The sequence below is a fragment of the Marmota monax genome, unplaced genomic scaffold (genome assembly GCF_021218885.2).
Source record: "Marmota monax isolate L192 unplaced genomic scaffold, Marmota_monax_Labrador192_F-V1.1 WCK01_AAM20220418_F8-fsc00125, whole genome shotgun sequence".
Taxonomy (NCBI): Eukaryota; Metazoa; Chordata; class Mammalia; order Rodentia; family Sciuridae; genus Marmota; species Marmota monax.
The window spans coordinates 5,795,493-5,820,355 of record NW_026695235.1 but is presented as its reverse complement, the minus strand read 5'-3'; the positions used below and the strand labels follow the sequence as shown (position 1 = coordinate 5,820,355).

Here is a 24,863-nt window from a genome sequence, read left to right as displayed (position 1 = left end):
AGGTCCGTGACCACACTTCCTTCAAAAATGTACTAAAAAGAGCTTTGTGTTATGAATTCTCCCCCTGTTCTACTGAAATGTATATCCCTTAAATCAGGAGTGTACCCCCTCAGCAACCTTCCTGCATGTGGTAAAATGAGATGTACAAAGTATAAATTCCTGAATCAAACACTGTGATACTGATAAGGTCTTGGAGATCAGGAACTGGTAGCCACACCCCTACCTCCACCCCGACTGTTGCAGATTAAACACCCAAGAAACCACAGGCAGAAAGCAAGTTTTATTTAAGAGAGGGACAAAGGTAGCAGACTTCGGAGGAGAAAATGGGGCCCAAAGCTGGGTGCCAGTGGGAGTGGATGTATCTTGCTCTTTTATAGACCCCTAGAATTCCACCACCTTCTCTTCTCCATGCACCTAAGGACAGGAAGGAGGAGCACAGAAGGTAATGCCTTGTGTTGGGAAGTGCTGTCCAGGAGGTTAGCTGTTAGAAACCCAGTGATAACCAGTCTTCATCTCCTCAACCCCCATCATTCATTATCTACACTGACTGCCAGGCTTTTGGCCCCCTGCCTCTGCTTGTTGAGGAATGTGACATTTCCTGACCCCTCAGGATAGGCAAGGCTGCAGCAGGTAGATTGCTTTTTGGCAAAGTAGGCTCATTTTATATTCTCTTAACCCTTTGTTCCCACCATCCTATTTGTCAATTTTCCATGTTACATTGCCATAGAGTTTTCTTAGGTTTACAATAGGTATACAGTGGCAAGAAGGGGATTGCAATGCTAATTATATTAGAATGCTATTTGGTAATTTGTTTAGGGTTATCTTGAACATATTGCAGTTTAGGGAGCATGCCCGAGACCTGTTTGACAGCGTGGGTGTGCTGTTTGCCAAGAGTCCCAATAATTCTGACCACAACTGGTTATAGCCTTTCTGATAGCAGATTTTGGGATCCCTCTCTTTGGTCTGCTTATCTTCCCTGTCCCTTCCAGTGACCTTGCTCATGTCTATATTACCTAACACTGTAGTATTTTTGTCACAAGAAACCAATACTGAAGCAGCTGCAATAACTAAGCTCCACACCTTATTGGATTTCACTTGTTTTCCTCCCAATATCCCTTTTCTATTCCAGGATCCCCTCCAGGATACCACACTGCATTTAATGGTCATGTCTCGCTGGGGTTCTTTCGTTTATGACGGCTTGTCAGAGTTGGTTTTCATGACAGAAAAGATATTTTAGGAATCCTGGGGTTGTTTCTTTTTTCTTTTTTTTCAAGGAAGAACGCGAGTTATGGGTTTGGGGAGGAATACAGGAGGAAAATGCTGTCTATGTGACTTATTCCGGATGCTGTCGCCTTGACCAGCTGGCCAAGGCGGTATTTGCCAGGTTAGTTCCCACCCAGCCCCTCTTCCACGTTGTACTTCCAGGAATCCGTTTACTAAGCACAGCCCACATTCAAGGTGGTGGGTAGAAATGGAGCTCCGTCTCCTGGAACTGGTATCGACGTGGATTATTTGGAATCCTCCTGCAAGGCGGGTCTGGAGCTGGGCAGAGAGCGGGGGAGGGACAGGTGGGGAGAAGGGGCGAGACTGTGTCCCCGCCGTGGGAAGGGAGGAGTGGAGCGGGGTGGGGAGCAGGTAGCGCCAGCCCGGTAGGGCCTGCGGTCGGCCAGGGGCGCCCTATGGGCTGCGTCCTAGTGGAGCACACGGCAAGCCTGGGCAGCTAGGCTCCTCCGAGGGCCGTGGCCACCTGCGCGACCTAGGGCGCCGACCCAGGGGTCAAGGTTGGGCGCAGCCTGCGAGTCATGGCAGCTGCGCATGCGCGACACTGGCGACGGGAAGGGGCGGGGCTCCGCGAGTGACTGACGTCTGGGCGGTCAAGGGCCGGAGGCGGGCGTGGTGGCTCTCAGCCTCTGACTGTGAGGGTTGGGCCGCCCTCGGCCCGTGCACTGTCAGAGGCCGTGGCGAGCTTGCGGGTGAGCCGGGGGACTTCCGGTCAGAGCCGCGCGTTGCCCGGATGGCGGCGGCTAGGGCTTGCAGGAGGGTCTCTCTTGAGTTGGGCGTAGGCGGAGACGCGCGTGCGTGGCCGCCGCCCGTCCCAGCCGTGCGCACGCGCGGTCTGTTCCCTTGGGCGTGCGGCTCGGGCGCAGGCGGTGGGTGTCCCCAGCCGGCGGCGGGCGTGATGGAGCGCGTCGGGGACCGGAGGGTGGCCCGGCGTCGCGGGTGAGGGCAGCGCTGCGGTCGTGGCCCGCCCAACGCAGGGAGCCTTCGAGCCACCCCGAGCCCTGGAGGAAAGCCCTGCGGAGCGCGGAGCGCTGCTCGTACGGAAGCAGCTTGTAGAAATTCTAGTAGCCACTCTTCATCTTGCCACCTTGGCTTGTCTGCTTTTTTGACTTGTGTTTTCTCCCTAATCTATTGCAAACACCTGTTTAAAGATGTTTATTCCAAGACTGTGATAGCTAAGACAAACAGCATTTTTTACTTTACATTTTTTTTTGTTTTTTTTTTTTTTTGGTATTGGGTATTGAGCCTAGGGATTTTTTACCATGGAGCTACACCCCCAGCGCTTTTTATTGTTATTATTTTAAATTTTAAGATGGGGGTCCAGTTGGTGAGGCTGTCCTCTCATTGTCTGGGATTACAGGACCGTGCCACTGAAAGCGAATTTTTTGATTTGTCGAAGAGTTTTAATGGAACAGGAATTTCACAGCTCTGCGTGTTCTAAATATGGTTAATTCAAATTGGTGTTTTAGTAAATGTTGGTTACGACTGTGATTGTGCAAGTCACCAAAGCACTCGTTTATAAAATCAGTTATGACCCACCGTGGCACACGGTGTAATCCCAGCATCTCTGCAGGCTGAGGCAGGAGGATCATAGGAGTTCAAAGCCAGCCTCACCAATAGAGAGGAGCTAAGCAACTCAGATTCTGTCTCTAAATAAAATACAAAATGGAGCTGGGATGTGACTCAGTAGTCAAGTTCTCCTGGGTTCAATCCCTGTACCAGGAAAAAAAAAAAAAATCTGTTTTCAGTTTCAGTAGCCACATTCGAAGTACTCAAGATTCCCATGTGTCAGGGACCACTGTATTGGGCAGTCCAGAAATAAGGTATTTGCATCATTGCGGGAAAGTCTTTTGCACAGAGCTGATTCTAATTATGTTGCCCTTTCAAGGTGATTTTCCAATGGAAATTTTTAATGGGGTAATGATAAAATATAAGCAGTTGTAAGAAAACAATAGAGATCTTACAGGTCACCAAAGCACCTGTTTATGAGCCAGGCATGGTGGCACACACCTGTAATCCCAGTGTCTCCAGAGGCTGGGGCAGGAGGATCTCTAGTTCAGAGCCAGCCTCAGCAACAGTTAAGATGCTAAATAACTTATTGAGACTCTGCCTTAATGAAATACAAAAAAGGGCTTTAGTCCTCAATACCAAAATAAATAAATAAATAAATAAATCAGTTATGAAGTTTTCTGTCATTAATAAACATTCATTAAGGCTTCAAGCTGAAACTGTTTCAGAGGGACCCATATGATGGGGTCTCCTTTATGGAAGAGCTCTTGATTTAGCTCATCGCACAAACATTTCCTGAACAAAAAGCGCATTAGAGAAACAGCTTACCCAAATGTATGTTTGCATATTTAGCAGTGCAAGGATGGTGACTGTCATCCAGCTGGAAAGTAAGACAAAGATCTGCTTTGTATTTTAGGCTGGCACCTACACAGAAACTCCAGTTTAGTATGCAGAAGGGTAGAGGGAGAACAAGCCGGATCAGGAGGCGAAAACACCTCAGAAGTTCTGAATCAAGAGGAGGTATGGTTTTGTTTTTTTATTAGTAAAACAGAACTCCTTTTTGTCTAGCATCCAGTGATATACATAAAGCCATGTAGATAGATATTGTTCCAAAGTAATGTTTCTTAAAGAGCATTTTTTTTAAGTGGTGCTCTTGTATTCTTTCCAGCCCTGGGGAGTATATGAATATATTTCAGTTATTGCTTCAGTAGTTTTCTCTGGGATGATCCAGGATCTGTGGCTTGCCGTGACCTTAGTTATGTGTAGGGTATAAAAGTCGGGGTGTAAATTCATCACTCCCAATCTATGTAACCAGCCTGAAGGAGATACAGTATGTGAAAGTGCTTGGACAACTTAAAAGTGCTGTTTAAATGTAAATCGTATCTGTATAAAATTAGTTACACTCTTCCTAGTTGACCCCAAGCGTGTCAGCACCATTTTGAGGCAATCGCTGCCTCCTCAAGCTTCTTGGCCCTCCATAGCCTGTGGCCAACTAAATCTCTCTTAGCTTTGTTCCCATTCTACCTTTGCCCTCTGGGATGATTTCCGCTGCTCCTTTGCCTCCATCCTCTTTTGCTGTCTACTTGTCACTGTTGGTGCAGCTTTCCTGAGGGATTGTGTCTGTGTTGCCTGTTTGGTTAGGTGTGTCATGGGATCCTCATGCCTTTTGTGTGAGATCTCACCTCCTGCCTGGCACTCGTGTCTCTCACCAGTGGAGCTCCAGTTTGGCCGCTCGATATCCTGGAAATACGTCACCTCTTCTGAACACTTCCAGCTCTGCCAATCTCCGTAGTTCTCCTTAGCCTAGAACGTCTCCTTTCCTTCTCCCAGCTTATTTGCCTTCTCTCCTGTGCTCAGAACTGAGCTGAGGTCCTATATTTTTGAAAATGCTCTTTCTACTAGTCATTGACATTAGTCTTTGCAATCATCCTTATTAGGTGTACTCTTCTTTGAGGATCTAATATTTTTCCAAGCTTTCTCATGAAACTCTTGTTTCCAAACCGGACTAGTTTTTGAGGGTCAGCAATATAGTGTATGTTTTTTCATAGAGGCTACCATAAAGCTGTGTCTTTATCTGTGTGTATTTATGTGTGTAAAGTTGCTCATTAAATTCTCATTTAAAGGCTGGGTTGTGGCTCAGCGGTAGAGCGCTCTTCTAGCAAGTGCGAGGCTCTGGGTTCGATCCTCAGCACCACATAAAAATAAATAAAATAAAGGTATTGTGTCCAACTGTAACTTAAAAAAAAAAAAAATTCTCATTTAACCTGACATACTGGTGGGTACCTATAGTTCTAGCTGTTGGGAGGCTGAGTGGGTAACCACTTGAGCCCAGGAGCTCAGTGCCAACTTAGGCAACACAGTGCTACCACATTTCAAAATAAACACATAAAAAATGATTATGCTTGTTAATTTATTGCTCTTACCACAAGATCTATTTCCCTGTTTGTTGATTACGTACGTTGGAAGGCTTATGCCTTTGCATTTTTTTTTTTTAGTTGTAGTTGGACATAATCTTTATTTATTTTTATGTGGTGCTGAGGATCGAACCTGTTCCTCACACATGCGAGGCAGGCGCTCTACCACTGAGCTACAACCCCAACCATGCCTGTGCATTTTTAAAAAAGATTTTACTGAGGTATAATTCTCATAATGAATTTTGTATAATTAAAGTATATAATTTGGTATGTGTATCGTAAATGAAGTCATTATGCTATAAAATTTCCATTTTTTAAAAAAATATTCTTAGCTGTAGATGGACATAATACCTTTATTTATGTGGTGCTGAGGATGAAACCCAGTGCCTCATGTATGCGAGGCAAACGCTCTACCACTGAGCTACAACCCCGGCCCTCCATTTTTTTTTTAATAATCACTTCCTACCATCCCTGGCTGAAACCTCTGTACACAACACCTTGAGTAGCTTCTTAAATACTTGCTGTCACAATGGATTAGTTTGCATTTTATAGAGTTGTGTGTAACTAGAATCACACAGTGTGTCCTGTTCTTAAAAATGTGGTTTATTTTATTTAATTTTGAAATAATTCCACATTATTATTTGTATTTGTTCATTCTCTTTTATTGTTGAATGCCTTTATTGTTTGTTCATCCTGTTGATGATGGAAGGATGTATAATATATTGTATATGTGTAAGTTTTCCTTTCTTCCTTGAGTTCACTCACTTGTTGTTTAAAATCAAAGCCTCTGAGTGGTGTTCACTGGTCATGATTCTGCCCAGAAGTTTTGGAAGTTGAGAAGATTGATTCCTATCATTAGAGATAAGAACCTGGCACTGGGATAAGAAGTCACCTTAATAAGTATTATCACAAGACTATCATAGTTCTCATCTCTTCTGAGGGCCTGTGTCTTTCTAAGGCCATTCATTTCCCCGTAAGTGCCTTCTCCCCCACCAAAGTACCCTAATGAGATGGTACAGAAGCCCCACAATTTAACCACCTCCTTGAGTTGCATTTTTCTGTGAATATCTGTGTGTACAGGTGAATAAAATTCTGTCTTTATTTTCTTGGTAGTATGTCTTTTGCCAGAGTAATTGCAGACCCCCAGACCCTTTCTGTAGAGCTCAAGTTTTGCTTCCCTCAAACTGGGCATTAGAGTCATTTGTGTTTTGGGCCATTGCAAGTGAAGCTGCTGCGAACACTTATGTACAAGTCTTTGCGTGGACTTACGCCTTTGTTTCCTTGAATAACTACATAGGCGGGAGTGGTGGATCGTGTGGCAAATGTGTGTCTAACTTGTAAGAAACTGAAGCTTGGGCGAGTTTCTCAAGTGATTGTATGTTCTATACTCCCATAGCAGTTTGTGAGAGTCCCAGTTTTCCATGTTCTTGCCAACATTTGTTGGTCTGTAATGTGGTCTATCCTGAATGCTTCTTGTGCATTTAAGAGAAATGCACTTTCTGCTGCTGTGGGTAACGTGTTTAGCCGTCTCCTTCCATTCTGCTGGGTCCTTGTGCTCTCTCTGCTTCCTTGTTGAATCTCTGCTTAACTACCCATTATTGAGAGCGGGGTCTTCAAGTCTGTAGTGATTATTGTAGAATTGTCAACTGTTCCCAGTTTTTGCTTCAATATTTGGGGCTCTGTTGTTTGGTTTCTATCTGTGTGTAATTATTATATCTTCCTGATGGATGAACCCCTTCATTGTTATAAATGTCTCTCTCTACTGACTTTTGCTTGAAAGTCTTTCTGGTCTTTTGTTGGAGTAGTCACTTCTGCTCCCTAGGTGCTGTGCATCCGCTGGGGCTTTCTATCCTTTACTTGCATTATCTGAAGTGTCTCTGTTGACAGGATATACTTGGATCTTGTTTTTATCTAGCCTACCAAACTCTGCTTTTCCCCAAATTTCCTAATCCACTGACATTTGATGTTATTGATAGATGTGGATTTACATTTGCCATTTTGCATTTTGTTTTCTGTGTGTCTCCTATCTTTGCTTTTGTTCCTGTTCTTCTATACTGTTTTCTTTTGTATGAAATCAGCATTTTCTAATGAACTGTTTTAATTTCTTTATTGTCTTTTCATTATGTTGTTCTGGATTATTTCCTTAGTTATAGTTCTAGGGAGTACCATATGTGTCTTAATTTGATTAGAATCTATTTCATTCTTGGTCTTTATCAGCTTGGGTTACCATAACAACATACCATAGAATGGGCTTCAGCAATATAAATTTATATCTTAGTAGTAGAGGCTGGGAAACCTCAGGTGAAGGTGTTGCTGATTTGGTTCCTGGTGAGTGCTGTCTTCCTGGCTGGTGACCATCTGCATCACCACTGTCTGCACATGGCAGACCATCTCTCGCCCTCCTTTTTGGTGTTGGGAGATGGAACCCATAGCCTCACACATGGTAAACGCACTCTGCCACTGAGCTACACCCTCAGTCCTCTTTCTTTGCTTCTTGTAAGAGCAGGGATCCCTTGGTAAAGGCCCCACCCTCACGACTTCCTGACCTCATAACCTGAACTCCCTAAGGCTCCATCTTCAAATACGATGACTGTTTAACATACTCATTTTGGGAGGGCAGTAATATTCAATTTGTAAGAGTCTATTTATATATTTTTAATTGTAATATTTTGAAGTTCTTAATGTGCAGGTCTACATTTTTTTAGATTTATCTGTTTTTTAGGTTCTTGAATTTTATATTTTTTTGATGCTATTTCATATGATATTTTTAATATTATTTTTTGTTTATTGCTCATATGTAGAGATACCATTGAATTTTTATAAATTGATTTGATATTCTGCAACATAATATTTTGGTATTTGTATTTTATTATATTTCATAGTTTTGAGGTTGTTTCTCTTTGTATTGCCTAGGATGGCCTCAAACTTGCAATCCTCCCGTCTCAGCCTCAGTAGTAGCTGGGATTTCGGGTGTGTGCTACCATGCCTGGCTAGTTGGTTGCTTTTTGGTAGACTCCCCTTAGATTTTCTCTATGGGTACTCGTGTCTTCTGAGAATAAGGACAGGTTTACTACTTTTTTCCTGTTTCATTCCTTCGGTTTGTTTTTCTTGCCATGTGTACTGGTGTTGATGAAAAGGGAGAGGTGAGATACGCTTCTCTTGGTCTTGAAAGCACTGAGTTTGTCACCATTGTGTCCGTGTTAGATATTATTTCCTGGGCTGAGGAAGTTTCCTTGTGTTAGTTTGCTTAGAATTTTTATCAGGATGGATGTTGGACTTGGTGAAATGCTTTTATGCATCTATGGAGATGATCATATAGTGAATGGTCTTTCTGTTTTAGTTGATGTTAAACCTTTTATGATCAGTCCGTCTGATATTCTTGATTATAGGTGTTCTTAGTATACAGTAATTTAAACGAGCATGTTTTTTCCTCTCTCAACCAGTGAATGAGAGCTACAAGTCTGAATTTATAGAGCTAAAGAAGTGGCTGAAAAACAGGAAGTTTGAAGATAGGAACTTAACTCCTGCTCGTTTTCCAGGTAAGAGTTGTGCTTCAGCTCTGCTGACCTCTCTCAGATGGGAGTGGGTGGAGCACTCTCTGACAGTACATCTGTTGCTGGGTGGTGGGCTTCTTGACTTGTCTACACTCTTTGTGCTTCAACTTGTTGTAAAGATAAATGAACGTGGTAGATGAAGGGAAATGACAGAATGATGAAATCAAAAGGAAAAGGAGAATGAGAATATAAAAATAAGATGAAGTCATGGACAAGGACATAAAAGACACAATTATGATATATTACACACCTGTGGGAGGGGAGCTACAAATTCAACTGAGCCAGGTTCTCTGGTATTGACAGGACCAGTACCGTGACTCTGGGTCTCCTGTGCACTAAATCTAGTTGTCTGTTCAGTGGAAGTGCAGGTGTCCTGGACCCCAACCTGCAGGGAATGCCTAGCTAGGCATCATAGGAAAGATACTGGGTGACCCATGTGCTGGTCACCTTGCCTGTGGTGGTTTCCTGGGATTTTTTCAAGCATGCAGGCTAATGGGATTATCCCTGGCCCCAGTGAGTTGGCATAGTTTTCTGTAGGCAAGGGAGGGGCCTCAGTCTATATTGTCCCTCAGCTTAGTGTCAGGTGTGCAGTTCAGTGTCTTGGAGGAGGAGCTGGTGAATGGCCAATTGATCAGTGCTAAAGGCTGCACAGTCACCTGAGCTGAGGCATTTTAACCTCTGATATGGGAATTGAAGAGCTCATTGTGGAGGTTAGGTTGTAATTTTCTTCTGGAACATTCTGTCACAGAAGTTGGATAGCTTGCTATTAGTGCATACCTGCATACAAGGATACCCTGGTGTGCCCATGGGTGGGCTAGAAATAATGGTAGAATACACCAGGATGCCCTTCAAAGGGACTTGGGGTCTGCCACAGCAGAGAGAAGGAGTTGTGTGATAGAAGGGCCCTGAAATTCTATATCACAGGGCAGGATACAGACATTTTACCTTATAGAAAATGTAAAAGTATATGTTACTGAATGCTTCCTCTGGCCATTAACATTATCATTCAGTTTTAATTTGACTTTGAGCAAAATAAGTTCCTCTGTGTCTCCCAAGATAGATGATTTCCGTGTGTGCCTCTGGCCAAGTGAAATGATATGTTGTTCCCCAAGAATCAGCCACATGTGGTGAGTTTGGACTAAATTGCTTGATTTGAGTTAATAACAACAGAGAGGGGCTCCAAAACAGTGTAAACAGGAATGGCAGGCCATAGTGAACTACTGGCATGTCCAGGGAGGCAGAGGAAGATAAGGGTTTTTAAAGGTGAATGAGAAGGTTTGGGTAAGATAAGTGAACAATTTTTGTTGGCTGTAAGGATCAATAACAAGGGTGGCATCATTCCAAGGTTGAACAGACAATTGCTGGCAGTTATCCTCACAGAAGTATTTTTGTTTGAGGTTGTGGTTGTGGCAGAATCTTTTGTGACAGTTGGTATTGTCAGGCAATCAAGTGTGAGGACCCTTCCTTCACGGCACAAGTTAACTCCATTTTGGTTCTGACAACTTTGACCTAGTTGTTTTGTATCAGGGTTTCTCCTAGCTCTAACAGAATGTTTAATTTTCTGTTTTTGTGAGTCAAAGAATGATCTGTGAAAGCCACTCTGTCAGATTGATTATAATATCATAAGGAGTTCATGATGTTTTCTAGAATAGCTTCCTGACCTCCTCTCCCTTGGGAGTGGAGGGCTAAGGACACCCATCTTCAGCCTTTTGTAATTTTGAAACTCATTTACATTTTTCTTTCAAAATGGGCTCTCTAGGACCTTGAAGATACAATTGAAGATATTCACCTCTTTTCCATGTTTGCTTTCCTAGGTACAGGAAGAGGGCTGATGAGCAGAACACCCCTGCGAGTGAGAACTTCTCTTTTGTCCTTGAAACCTAACACAGATTTTGGTGCTTTGTTTTTGTGGTTCAAATCAAGTGAATCAAAAGTACTTTACTTTTAACTATTTCTCTTACGATTCTGTCAGGAAGGGTTAAGTTTGCTTCATATAAAAGACAAAACCAAGTGTCTCAGTGCTTAAAAACAGTGCAGAAGTGTAAGCTGTCATTTAATAAAGCCTAGAGGGGCCAGGCCTGTGGCCTTCAGAGGCTCAGACTCCTCCTAGCTCTCTGTCCCTCCCTAAGCCTGTCTAGGCTCCTGGAGCACAAGGAGGGAGCAAGGGGGAAAGGCAGTGCAGGGATCCTCCCTGGAAGGATGCTCCCAGTGCCCCGCCCCCATTGGCTAGTGTTCTGTTGCTCCGACTGGCGGCTACTTGGGAGGGAAAAACCTGCTGCCTTTTCTTTAAATGGGACTTTGTTAGGAGAAGAAAGAGAGAAGTCATTTTGGTGTAGGCCTCTCCTAATGCTTCACCACATCAAGGTTTAAAAATCAGGTCATATTGTAGATCTGTGAGGGGTGCTGTTCGTGGTACGGGAGGAGAGCCTGAGCAAGTTGGGGACAAGGCCAGATCCAGGGGTTGCTGCCAACTCTGGGATTGGCAACGAGATTCCAGTCCTTCCTGCTTCTGTTTCCTTACCTGGTAAATAAGGAGATGATCTTTAGGTCCCTTTTAGTTTTTCTCTGTGGTATTTTAGAGCATTATGTGATGCATACTTTTCTTTAAAGTTAGAAATTAATTGCTTCCTTTACCTTAAGTTTATCTAAACTTTTTTTTTTTTGGTGCTGTGTATTTTTATATGCAAAGCCTCCCTCAACCCCTGAGCTACACCTCCCGACCCTAAATTTATTTTTAATTCCTTTATTTAATTTGTTTTAAACTCAGCTAAGAAAATGATACCTTTCGATGTTGTAATTCTATTGTGCTGCTTTTATATTTTTTATTTGTTTTCAATTTTTAATGGTGGTAAGATATATAAAACTTAGTTTGTCATTTGGACCATTTTTCATGTACAGTTCAGTAGTGTTAAGTATATTCACATTATTGTGCAATATTTTGTATATTTTCAGAAAGGCATAATAAGTCAATTATGCCTTGACTTATTTGAAGCAGAATTTGAGTAGAAGAAATAGACCTCTCATATATATAGCAGTATCTATAAGTAGTTTTTGTTGAAATTATTAAACGATAATTGGTAGTTGCTTCACTTGTACTTTCAACTGTGACTTCTTAATTAAACTTTTTGAAAGTAGAGACATTTTACATATAGTGAAATGCACAGATCTTAACTGTATAGCCTGGAGAATTTATTTGTTAAAGAGATATTTACCAATCAAGATATAGGATGTTTTATTTATTTATTTTTTAAAGTAGAAGATCATGGGATGTCTACACTGATCACCTGCTTTATAGATTCAGAAACCATAAATTGAACCCCAAAGAGCTTTAAGATAATTTACTGACTGGTTAAATTACTGATGCTGGTTAAAATGAAAGCAGGCTCTTCTATCTGCTTCTTAGTGCTCTATTTGGTGATTGTTACTGGTTCCATAATGTTGTACACTACCAGTGTCTCCAGTGTCCAGTGCCTGTTTGTTACTTTTTGTCTTCATTTTTTCTCTCTGTGGTTGTATCTTAGTAAGAGAAACTGCAATGTATACTTTTGCAAGTGGTAGAATGAGAATCTGTGTGCTGGGCTGCCTTCTCTGGCACAGATCTCAGAGATTAGGCCATTGCTTGCTCACTTGGATTTCACTGGATAGTTTTTTTTTTTTTTTTTTAAGAAAAAGGGGTCTCATTATGTTTCACAGGCTGGTGCCAGACTCCTGGGCTCAGTTGATCCTTCTGTCTCTGCCTCCTGAATAATTGAAACTAAGCAGCATGCTGCTGTGTCAGGCTTTGTTGGATGGAACTTTTTTGAGTGGTTTGTGCCTGTGCCCCCAGGTATCACTGGTTCCTCACATAAGAAATTAGAAGAACTATATGGTTTCAAGTGTTTCCATGTTTCCTTCCTGTGCCGGTTTGACAGGTGGGAGTCATTCCCATTCTGAACTTTTAATTCTGTGTGGGTGTTGAACCTAGTGTTCGAGCGGACTCATCTGCTGACTCAGGGAATTGGGAGTGAGCCTGCTGTTGGGCTTATTTGTAGCGAGTAGTAGGGGCTTTTGGGTAGATGATTGCGGGATTAGTGACTTCACAATATGTACAAGTCCATCCCAAAATACTGGTGTCCTAAACTTTATTTTCTTTTTGGCAAGGAGGGACAGATGATTATTTCATTGCCTGAGAGTTGCCTGCTCACCACGGAAACAGTGATTCGAAGCTACTTAGGGGTGTACATTACTAAGTAAGTGGCCACATCATGTTGATCTGGTGCCAGTGCTTCTCCTGAATGCCTTTGTCATGGCAAATGTGTTATCCAAGGCAGAATTCAGTAGGATCCAGATGCTTATCTAGCAGATAAATATCTGAACTCAATTGAATGCAAATTGAAAGGTATATTCTGTCCTAGAAATTTATTCTTCATGCATATAAACTGCATTTTGAAGTCTTTAATAATAGACTGCAGGGGACACAGGTGTGAGTCCTTACCCATCACCTAACTAGAAAGTGGAGGTTAAGTGGGACCATATATGTAAATCACAGCCAAGTGCCTTGATAGGTAGCAGTTGTTCCCTTGGTCATAGTAGGTATCCACGGGGGTTAGTTAACCCTTTCTTTTAGTTTAACCCTTATTTTTATGTGCTTGAATTCTTCCTCAACTATGAAGAGCTTTAATATTATGAAAGAATTAATTCTCTTTAGGTATAGAGAGGAGGTGAAGTGGGAGTTAAGAAAGCTGAGAGTATATTCTGGCTCATTTTTGGCGGGCATTTGTTTGGGTGCACCTCAGCGGAAGGAGTTTCTACATTATGGGTTGAAAGGTTGTGCTGTTGCTTAATCCCAAGGACAGCTCTGGGCACCGCCCTTGCATCTTTGTATTGCCTGACTGGGGGGCAAGGTTGCCCTTAGGGTTAACCTTTTCTCATTCATTCTTTAGTTTTAGGTGGAATGCATCTCAGTATAAGAATCTGGATATTTGGATATTAAAAGATTAATGATAACTTTTTCTAAACACATTCATGCCACATGAGATATTTTATCAGTAATTATTTAACGAAAATTATGTAATTTCTAACAAAGCACGTAAGTTTAGTGAGTGTATTATGATTTCACTCAGTGCCATCCTGTAGAATGCTGGGCAATGACAGAGGTGTTTTATTTTGCATTGTCTAAAATGGTAGCCACTGGCAGAAATGGCTTTTGAGTACTTGAAATGTGACTTACCATACTAAGGAACTGAATTTTAAATATTAATTTAATTCTAAATAAACAGGTATATATACCTAGCGATCTCTATATTGGATGGTATATGTCTAGGTTTTTTTTTCCACCATTTTTTTTTCCCACTGTATTTTATACCCTTATCCAGGTGAAACCAATGGGCTTATGGCAGAAGCTTTCAAACAGGAGAACAAAGTTGGAAGCAAAGAGGTTTTTTATTGATTTTTGTTTTCAAAAACATGTAAAAAATCTTGTAAACAGTCCTGGAATCTGTAGAGTCAGCTTTTCTGACACATAAATGTGACTTTTTGAGGTCCCTGGCCAGGATGTGCTTTGGAGAAGAGCCTTAAGGAAGGAGACGGCTCTTGGGGTGTTAAGTCAGGGTAGGGCCTGTCGACCATTGGAGCACAGTTCTTCCTGCAGCAAACCAAAGTACTTAGCTTATTCCATATTTCAAGTTAGAGTAACTCCTTCAATCTGACCTTAATTTTTCAAGGTGGAAGCCTCGTCCATCTCCTCTGCTGGTTCTGTGCACCTTTTTAGTGTCAGAAAGGCATGCTGGGGACCGGTCTCTCTGGAAGCCTTACTTGCAGATTTTACCCAAGACCTACACCTGCCCTGTTTGTTTGGAGCCAGAAGTGGTGAATCTTCTACCCAAAGCGTTAAAAGCAAAGACTGAAGAGCAGCGAGCCCACGTGCAGAAGCTTTTCACCTCCTCCAGAGACTTTTTCTCTTCCCTGCAGCCTCTGTTTGTAGAGCCCATTGACAGCATCTTCAGCTACAGCGCCCTCCTGTGGGCCTGGTGCACTGTCAACACCAGAGCTGTGTACCTGAGGCCTAGGAAGCAGGAATGCCTTTCCGCAGAGCCGGACACCTGTGCGCTTGCTCCATACCTGGATTTGTTGAATCACAGCCCTCATGTCCAGGTGAGAAGCTGACATGGTGACACATGTCTGTTTTGATAGGAAGATTTCAGTGTGTAGAACCTGGGACTTTGAATAGTGAGCGGGACCAATGGGGAAAGTGTAGCTGACTTCAGGTAAAATCGTGGGACCCACCTGCCTTTCGTGCGTTCTGGGTTTTTCTTTTTGACTCCAGTGTCCTTCTGGAATGCTTTTTCTTTGCCCCATTTCTCCGCTTTGCTGTCCAGGCCTCAGGAGCCCCGGGCTCCATCCTCTAGGCTACCTTTACCAGCAGCTCGAGTCCTCCTTCCTTCATGCTCCTTCTAGACCGGGGCCGAGGTCTAGCTTCTTTCCTGTCCCATCCCTTTTGCACTTGGTGGCATGGCTGTCAGAGCATTAACCTTTGCTCTGATAACTGAGGGACTCCTCCTTCCTGCATTAAGCACCAAAATCTTTGTGGATGGGGACTTTTTGTTCTCTTTGGAACCCCAGGGCTTAGGGCAGAGTTTGGCATATAATAGATGTTTGGTAAACTTTTATTAAATGGATGAATATTTGTGGGGAGAGGAGTCAGGAAATCATGAAGAATCCTGCTTTGGGAGATAGCCACAGAGTCACAGATACCTCTTTCCCTGCCCTTTCCCTTGGTGGCAGGTATGGGAGATGGATGTGTCTGCAGGGTAAATGGGTATGCTGAAGTAAAGGGCTGACTTTCAGGGTGGAGAGGAGTTCATCAGTGGGCTTGCCTGTGGGTGAGGGGTGCACGAGGGATGCACTGTGCAGGCGCATGGCTGGCTCTGCTTGTGCTCGTCTCTTTATGTGACATGCGTCCACGAGAACATCACAGATGCCAGTGAGAGGAGATTGGGAAGGCCTGCTGTGCTTGCTTAGGCCCAGGACAATGCCTGGCCTGTCCGATTATTACTGTTACAGAAAGATGCTTTTTCCACAGTGTGACCCACAGGGGTCAGGGGTCAGAGGGGTGTTTCTGTTGATATATACGAATAATGCCAGGGTGTGCAGTGCCGTAGGATGCTGGACTTAGGGACTCAGTCACTATCCATTGGCATGACTTTATTTTGATGGGGCTTTTGGTGCATTTATGCTTCAAAGCAGTGATTTTACAGACTACTGTAGGAAGACCACGAACTGCGGCCTGTGGGTGTGTGGCCTGGGTTCCTGAGCTTCTAAGAATGGTTAGTACAGTTTTAAAGGATTACCCAAAAATAACTTATGACAGAGGCCACAACTCAGCTTTTTAGTTTTATATTTAAAATAATCTCTAACAAATTTCCATTCTAGGTAAATGCAGCATTTAATGAGAAGACTCGTTGTTATGAAATTAGAACAGCTTCTGGTTGTAGAAAGCACGAGGAGGTATTCATCTGCTATGGCCCACACGACAACCAGCGGCTGCTGCTGGAGTATGGCTTTGTTTCCCCCTGCAATCCTCATGCTTGTGTTTATGTCTCAAGAGGTTGGAATCAATTTTGCTTTTCTTATTAAGACAATTTTTGTCCCACTTGGATATGTTGTTATTTTGAGTTTTATTAAAAATAGTAAAGCCTTGAAACATACCTACACATCATTTACTTTATCCTGGGTAGAGCTAGCCCTATTCTTTCTAACTGTGCAGTTTCAATTTTGAACTCAAAACAGCAAAGCTTTGGTTGATAAAGTGGATAAGAACTGAGCAGAGTTTTATTGCACTAGGTCAGAGGTCTAAACTGGAAGAAACCTAGACCTACACTGTCCATACAGGGACCACTGGGTACATGGAGCTGTTTCAATTTAAATTGCTTACAATTAAATGAATATTTAAAATTCATTTCTTAGTAAGGCAAGTCACATCTCAAGTGGTTGAAAGCCATTTCTGACTAGTGGCCACCATATTGGACAATGCAAAAGGAAAGGAAGATTTCTAAGGAGATAAGCATAGTATTATTAGATCGAAGGAAATGGAAATATTTGTACTGAAGCCTTGTTACTGAAGATAGGATTAGAAAGCAGGGAATGAAAATGTTAAGATACTGTGTTAATCAAAGAGATAAGTGTAATATGTAATCCTATGTTTGGAGATTAATGCCATGGTTAAAAAAAATTGATTTCACTTGTGTTCTTTTATGGTCTGCTAACTAGCCATTGTCATTGATGATAATATTTTAAAATAATAATTTAGTCATTAAATTTATGATGTGAAAATTCCAAATTTAGTATTTGAAATAGTACTTAGAAGGCTGATTTTTATTTTTCTTCTGAAATAGTAGTGGTGGTTTGGAGGTCATGAAGAAATGTCTAGAGATTTCCCCAGTATATAATTTGAAGTAATCATGTGTAAGTTGAAAGGGACATAGAAATGGTCAAGGTTATACTATGCATCCTTTACACAGACTAATAATACTCCTCAAAATATAAATAAAACAACTAAAATTGGGCCTTGCAGAGTCTCTTAGAAAACTTGCTTTGAGGTTGGCTCATGGTTCAGAATCCTGATAACTTTAATATTGATGGCTATGAAATGATAGTTGTCAAATAAATTAATTTGAAGAAAAATCACATTTTTGTTAAAAAATAAAGAAAGTGCTTTGGGAACAATCCAGTAGTAGAGCACTTGCCTAATATATGCTTTCTACCATAGAAAGAAAAAAACCTTTCTTACCCTGTCCTATTCTCCAAATAACTGTCAATTTTTACATATTTGCATTTTTTTTTGGTAATTGCAACAGTCATTATTGTGCTATTTGAATTCTGCCTTTTAAACACTCTTGTTACAAGACTTCTCTCATGTTTTTACAGAGCCTGTGTTTTGTTGGTTGTGGTTTTCCAAGTTATTACCTTGTCTTAATGACCTGGTTTTGTTCATTGATTGACTTAATGGGAACATGAACTCAGCTTGTGGGTGTTTTGTCCTGAGGCCTTGGAATTCTTACAGTTTTTCAGGGACTAAATAATGATCTCAGTGAATTGGACTTGAAGAGTAGATTTCCTTCTTGTGACTTAGGAAAAACTGTTTATACTTGATCCTAATGGGAAGGAAAGTAAGTGCAGATGGAGAGGGAAGATACACTTTTGTGTGAATTATACCCTAAATTTCTGTATGAATTTTTTTTTTTAATGCAGATACACTTGTTAAATATCTTCCGTCAACTGATAAACAGATGAACAAAAAGATTTCCATTCTAAAGGATCATGGCTTTATAGAGTAAGTGTTTCCCTTTCCCTTTTGAAATTACTCTTTTAGGAAGTTTTCATGAAAAAATTGAGGGTTGGATTTTTCGTGAGACACCTCCTAACTCCATCAGCTCACTGGTAGGTGTTAGTTGAGCACTTACTATGTGCAGAAAAGTGGTGCTCACTGTTGTGGAGGAGAGGACACAGGACTAAGACACTTTAAAGAAACTTATTTGAGGGGCTGGGGTTGTGGCTCAGCGATAGAGCGCTCACCTAGCATGTGTGCGGCCCTGGGTTCGATAAAGATAAATAATAAAATAAAGGTATTTCGTCCAACTACAACTAAAAAGAAAAGAATCAAATAAATAAATAAAAAACAAACTTGAACTATTCAATACTGTATTAAAAGAGAGCCCCCTGCCTCTGCCTTGTGGCAAGGCCGGATGGCCTTCAGGAGAACCAGTCACCAGCATCATGGTACAGGCGCTGGGGAAGGGGTGGTTGGTGGTTCCACACTACATGGGTAGATAGGCCTTTAGGTTCTCCCTTCCAAATTTTCTTTGAGAATAAAATTAAGGTTTAAAATTAAGATAGCTCTCATATAGCAGTTGAGTGAGAGCTATCTGGCTGCGGTAACATCCAGATTCTTCCATCATTCATCACTATGAACTTTGTCCTGTGCATCTCTTAACCAAGTTTTGCTTCTTACTAAAAGTGATTGGAAGAATAGCTTTTTATATTCTCCCTCTCTCTCTCTCTCTCTCTCTCTTTTTGTACCAGGGATTAAATCCAGGGGTGCTTAACTACTGAGCCACATCCCTAGACCTTTTTATTTTTTATTTTGAAACAAGGTCTCAATAAGTTGCTTACACAGCTTAGCTAAATTGCTGAGACTAGCTGCAAACTTTCGATCCTCCTGCCTCAACCTCCTGAGCTGCTGGGATTACAGATGAATGCCGGCAGCTTTTTATTCTTTAAAAAATTTAAAAAGAGAATTTTTTGTTTCTTAGACTTTATTCTTAAGTACTTTTAAGTATTTATTCTTAAGTATTGTTTTGACCAACATCATAGGTAACAATGTTCTAAAAAATGCTCTAAAAAATGTTTGGCTTATCAACCATTTGTCATGGTGTCATGAAATACTGATATGACAGAAATGTCTTTGTTTTTCTACTTTAGAAATTTGACATTTGGATGGGATGGGCCGTCTTGGAGGTTACTCACAGCTCTTAAGTTGTTATGTCTGGAAGCTGAAAAATTGTAAGTTCCACGTGTATTGGTCTGAAGTTGTAGTCACAACCTAGACACAATTTGGGGGTGTTGGCTTTTATTTAAATACCCAAACAGAGAAAAAAGAAAGGCCATTCTGTATGTAACTGACTCATCCAGGGCGTATTTTACCGTTTCAACCGTTTCTGGTTTTAGAGTCATAATCACGTACGTGGCTCTGGAAGTTTTCATTCTCAACTCTTGTGTTTCTCTGCTGGTGACCTGATGGCTTTTGTGAGCAGTGTCACCATTCAGCATCAAGACTCAGAGTAGTTCTGCTTTTCCTGGGAGCAGCAGAGCTCCTCACACAGCCCTGCCTGTCAGTTGCCAGGGCAGATCCAGAAGCTGTGTTAAGGAGAGCCCTGGGGTTTTCCATGGGGAGACAGGTGGAGGAGCCCTGACAGGCTCCCTCGCATTCCTGTGAAGCTGTCAGTGCCACTTGCAGCAGCCTCCTGTCAGCACCTTTGGGTGTGCTCTGCCCAGCACAGGGTTGCCGCAGCCTGGGGTCTCCTCAGGGAAGCAGCCTTCATCTTGCTGCTGCTCAGCATGGTTGGAGGACTTCTTGAATAGGTGAGGCCTGAGGAGTAAATGAATAATGCTTAGAAATTGCTCTTAGCATGGTGCTGGATGTAGTTGGTGCCTACTCAGTGCTGCCTGCTGTGCATGATGCTGCCTTCTTCTCTTCCTGTAGGAACTTGGGAAATAGACGATCTCAACCATGGGCAGCACATATTTGCACTGTGCAGGTCCTTATTCATGGAATTTTTTGGAAATTTGCAGTAATTTGAAAAACCTTGCAGATGAACTGCATAGCCTACAACTACTTTAAAAGTTAAGAAAAAGTTAGCTATGTCATGAAAACATCAAATATGTATAGATAATAGTCCATTTTATCATTTGCCACCATAAATATACAGAAAGTTAAATTTTATCAAAATTTATGCACAAACATATCAGAAAGATGCAGTTTTAAATTGTAACTGCATAAAATTCAGTGTAGTGAATATTGTGTTACTGTAATACCTTTGTATCCCTCCTGTTGCTGTTGTGGTGTTCGGAATGTCTGCTTAAAATTCTGCTGATCATCTCTGCCTGAGCATTTGTCTCTGCAGTAAGTTTTGTATCACAGTAAAAGCCATTTTTCCCAGCCCTTGTGTGTTTTCCGCCATATATGATACACACAGCACACAACATATGTATTAATTGATTATATTATTGTTAAGGCTTGCAGTCACCAGCAGGTTAGTAGTAGTTGAATTTTTGGGGAGTCAGCAGTTATCTGTGGCTGGGACAGTGGCACCTGTAATCCCAGCAACTTGGGAGGTTGGGTCAGGAGGATCAGAAGTTTGAAGCCAGCCTCAACAACTTAGTGAGGCTCTAAGCAACTTAAAGAGACCCTATCTCAAAATAAAAATTAAAAAGGGCTGGGGATACAGTTCAGTGGTTAAATGCCCCTGGGTTCAATCCCTGGTACCAAAAAATATATATGTGTGGATTTTTAATTGTGTGTCAGCACTGTCAGCTCCTGAGTTGGTCAAGGGTCAGCTGTAGGTGTTTTCACTCTCAGCAGATGGTGTGTTTTGTTACTGATATGTTTCTTTCTTTTCATTATAAAAGAAAGCTTGGGAATATCTGTGGTCCTCCCAAATGTACAGGCATCCTGATTCATTCCTGACTGTACTGTATTTTTCCTCTTTATTTTTTCCTTTGACTTGTTCTTCCCATTCGTTTGTTTTACATTTATTTTGTTTTGTGCAGACCCATGCAAAAGCATTTTTCTTTGTGAAGTGCGTTCCAAGTTGTCACCATGCAAGTGTTTTTATTTTTATTTTTTTATTTTTTAATATTTATTTTTTAGTTATTGGCGGACACAACTTCTTTGTTTTGTATGTGGTGCTGAGGATCAAACCCGGGCTGCACGCATGCCAGGCGAGCGTGCTACCGCTTGAGCCACATCCCCAGCCCCGCAAGTGTTTTTAAATCCTTCTCAGAACAAGCCAGATATGAGACCTTTTCAGGCACTTCAGCCTAAAGTTAAAGCAACTGGACATTTTCCAGAGGTCATCCTTAGGCCTCTTTTCTTCCCTCAGAGTCACTTCTGGGTCGGGTGCAGGAAAAGCAGGTGGTGGGCTTCTGCCTGTTGGGGGTTTGCGAGCTGGTCGCCTCCCACCCTCTTGTTCTGTCCGGCCAAGGCCTGCAGCTTTCCCAGTTCTCACTTCCCTTGGGTTAGGTAATTGTGAAGATTACATTAGGTAGTGGTCATGCATGGGACACTGTCCAGGCACATGGTAATTTTCTGCTTTCTGTCACAAGCACTCTGTTCCCGAGGCGCAGCCTTGTCTCTTGACTCTGCAGACGTCACGACTCTTCCCTGTCGGGTCTTGTTGCTGTTCTGAGTTTCTAGCTGGCTGTGTCTACGTCCACTTGCACGTTGAGCGTGCCAGTGGAATCTTGTCAGCCGATTCTCCAGAATCTCTGCTTCCCAGTCAGCCCCTCCACCCCCTCTCTCCCTGATGGTGCTCCTTCCTCACGTGTGGCCTTGGCTCTGCCCCCTTCCGGCTCAGTGTCCTGCCCTAGCTCACCTACACTCTTCTGCCTTCAGAAAGTCAGCCCCACCTGCCCACCGAGCTCCACTCCTGCAGACCTGCATAGTGTCTAAGCAGAGTGGCTTTCACGTAAAGAAAGCTGTGGCTGCACCTGTTGAGCATTTTGCTTTGTGAAGTGCGTTCCAAGTTGTCACCCGGCAAGAAAGACTGTCACTTGAAGAGTAGGACGACTCCAGTGCCTTAGCTCCCAAGTCCTCTGGCCTTTCTGCTGTAGACCTGGCTCCCTGTCCTGTCTCTCCCTTCCTCCTCTGTCTCCTGCTTTATTCCCTTGGCTGGTGGGCACGACTCCACTTACCGTGTCCCAGACACAGGGTTGTGATGATGGTAACATCTGCTTGCAGCCAGCAAGGAGCACACAGTCCCCCTGCCTTTTCTTTTTGGCTGCTCCTTTTTGTGCACCTTGTTGCTTCCACACGGGAACTGCCCATGGTGTGAAGGTTTTAGGGAAGCTGCTTATAGAAGGAGTTTAATTATGCTTTGGAAGAATCGGAGGGGACTTTGTTGTTTGCAGTGTGAAAGCTCTTTATTTCTCAAGAGCCTGCTGAAATTACTTTATTGAACATTTTGGTTCTAGTACGTGCTGGAAAAAAGTTCTTCTTGGAGAAGTAATTTCATATGCAAATGAGAAGACAAGTTTGGATGTAGCCCAGAAAATATGCCATCATCTCCTAGAGGAGAGTTCTGCTATGCTTCAGAGGGTACGTCTTAAGCATTGTGACTGTGAAGTTATTTGTTTTATACATGTTATTAAAGACAGTAGATCTTTTTTTAAAAAAAAACATTTATTTTTTAGTTGTGGGTGGACACAATATCTTTCTTTCTTTTTTTTTTTTTAATGTGGTGTTGAGGATCAAACCCAGTGCCTCATGTGTGCTAGGCTCTACCACTGAACTACAATCCCAGCCCGACAGCAGATCTTTTTAAGAGCACATTTTATGTCTTAAATGTTGTAAATTCTAGGGCTGGGGTTGTGGCTCAGCAGTAGATCCCTCACCTTTTGCACATGCGAGGCCCTGGGTTTGATCCTCAGCACCGCATATAAATAAATAAAATAAAGATATTATGTCCAACTACAACTAAAAAATAAGTATTTAAAAAAATGTTGTAAATGCTAGATTTTACTGTTGATTTTGTACCTACGCCTTTAAAATTTTCCCTTTTAATTGACAGATTAAAAATTGCATATATTTATGTTATACTACATGATGTTTTGAGATATTCTTATATATATTATACATATACATATAGGAATGCCTTAATCAAGCTATTTAACATATACATCATCTCATATCTTTTTTTGGTTGTGAGACTCTTTAAAATTTAATTTTTTAGCAATTTTCTTTTTCTTTTTTTAAGAGAGAGAGAGAGGGAGAGAGAATTTTTTTAATATTTATTTTTCAGTTTTTGGCAGGCACAACATTTTTGTATGTGGTGCTGAGGATCGAACCCGGGCCGCATGCATGCCAGGCGAGCACGCTACCACTTGAGCCACATCCCCAGCCTTTCTTAGCAATTTTCAAGGATGCATACTGTTAGTAACTGCAGTCAGCATGCTGTACAGTAGATCTCTGATCTTTGCTAGGTGACTTTGAAGGTCTCTGGAGCCTACTCTTGTTTAGCTTGGGTGTTGTATCCCTTGACCAGTGTCTCCCCTGTCCCTCACTTCTAGCATCTTCTGACACCATTCTGCTCTTTTTCTGTGTTCAACTTTTTTCTATCCACATATAAACAAGAACTTATAATTTTGTCTTTCTATTCTTGGCTTATTTCATTTAACATAATGTCTTTCATTTAGTGTAATGTTTGTCTGCGTTGTCACAAATGACAGGATATCCACCTTTAAAAAGTTTTTTTTTAGTTATTGATAGTCCTTGTTTTATTTGCTTATTTATATGTGGTGCTGGGAATCAAACACAGTGCCACGTGTCCAAGGCACGTGCTCTACTGCCGAGCTACAACTCTAGCCCCCAGGATATGCACCTTTTTTTAAGACTGAATAGTATTCCATTGTGTACATACTCCATGTTTTCTTTATCCATTTGTCTGTAATGGGCACTCAGACAGATTCAGTGTCTATGCCTGTACATTTAAATAGGTAAAAATTGATCACATGATTTCTTTTTTTTTTTTTTTTTTTTTTTTTTAAATATTTATTTATTTATTTTTAGTTTTTTCGGCAGGCACAACATCTTTGTTTGTATGTGGTGCTGAGGATCGAACCCGGGCCGCACGCATGCCAGGCGAGCGCGCTACCGCTTGAGCCACATCCCCAGCCCTATGATTTCTTACTAATAGGTTTTCTTTTATGTTTTAACTTAGTATTTTAAGTAAATGAGAAATCAGCTCATTTATATGAAAATGTGACTGGGATTATAAAAAGTAATTTTAAGGAACCTTGAAGACATTATGCTAACTGAAAAAAGTCAGACACAAAAGGATATATGTAGATTCTACTTCCATAAGGTATTCAGAACAGGCAAATCCAGAGTGACAGAGTAGAGTGCAGGTTACCAGGGGCTTTTGGGAGCAAGGACTAAGGATGCTAATGTGTAGTCACAGGATATGTCTGGGGTGGCAGAGAGTCGGAGAGGAAATCACGCAGTGCCACTGAACTATACGCCTAAAATGGCTAAAGTGGCAAATTTTATGTTCTATTTTACTACAGTAAAAAATAATTTAAAACTCACTTTCAGGTTTCTCACATGAAGGATGAAGAGGTGTCTTTGGTAAGCCAGCTGGCTTTGGTGGAAACACTGTGGCGGGAAGAGCTGAAGGTCCTCCAGGCCTCCGCTGAGACCCTCGCCAGCGTGCACACCACTTACCTGGCCTCCCCCGAACGCCTGGGGTCACCTCCTGTGGTGGGTGTGACTTAAGCATTTTTAAACTAAATTGGATTAAACGGATTTTATCTCAGCTGTTTGCAGTCTCTGAGTGGTTTGTATTCTAGCCCA

General features: G+C 41.9%; 1 protein-coding gene across 16 annotated transcripts; it reads left to right on the top strand.

Moving 5' to 3' along the window:
• The first annotated feature begins 1,112 nt into the window (after window positions 1-1,112).
• Setd4 (SET domain containing 4) lies at window positions 1,113-24,825 on the top strand. 16 transcript variants are annotated; one of them, XM_058577256.1, is made up of 13 exons: window positions 1,113-1,384; window positions 3,030-3,104; window positions 3,707-3,810; window positions 8,648-8,743; window positions 10,573-10,691; window positions 12,899-12,987; window positions 14,461-14,890; window positions 16,169-16,343; window positions 17,987-18,068; window positions 19,217-19,297; window positions 19,790-19,876; window positions 22,487-22,610; window positions 24,606-24,825. In XM_058577256.1, exons 3-13 carry the CDS (start codon window positions 3,738-3,740, stop codon window positions 24,783-24,785), a joined length of 1,536 nt encoding a protein of 511 aa, XP_058433239.1. In that variant the 5' UTR covers window positions 1,113-1,384; window positions 3,030-3,104; window positions 3,707-3,737; the 3' UTR covers window positions 24,786-24,825. The 16 variants fall into 16 exon arrangements, with proteins under 16 accessions (XP_058433239.1, XP_058433241.1, XP_058433242.1 ...); XM_058577255.1 differs by lacking the exon at window positions 1,113-1,384 and adding an exon at window positions 1,513-1,534; XM_058577254.1 differs by lacking the exon at window positions 1,113-1,384 and adding an exon at window positions 1,550-1,568.
• The last annotated feature ends 38 nt before the right edge of the window (window positions 24,826-24,863 follow it).

What these genes read in the sequence shown, in the direction of transcription:
- Setd4 (XM_058577247.1), top strand. Translation starts at nt 2,180, where the DNA reads ATGGAGCGCGTCGGGGACCGGAGGGTGGCCCGGCGTCGCGG. An exon ending in AACTCCTGCTCGTTTTCCAG is followed by an intron (nt 8,744 to 10,572) that starts GTAAGAGTTGTG and finishes TTGCTTTCCTAG; the next exon opens with GTACAGGAAGAGGGCTGATG. An exon ending in AAGGATCATGGCTTTATAGA is followed by an intron (nt 18,069 to 19,216) that starts GTAAGTGTTTCC and finishes TTTCTACTTTAG; the next exon opens with AAATTTGACATTTGGATGGG.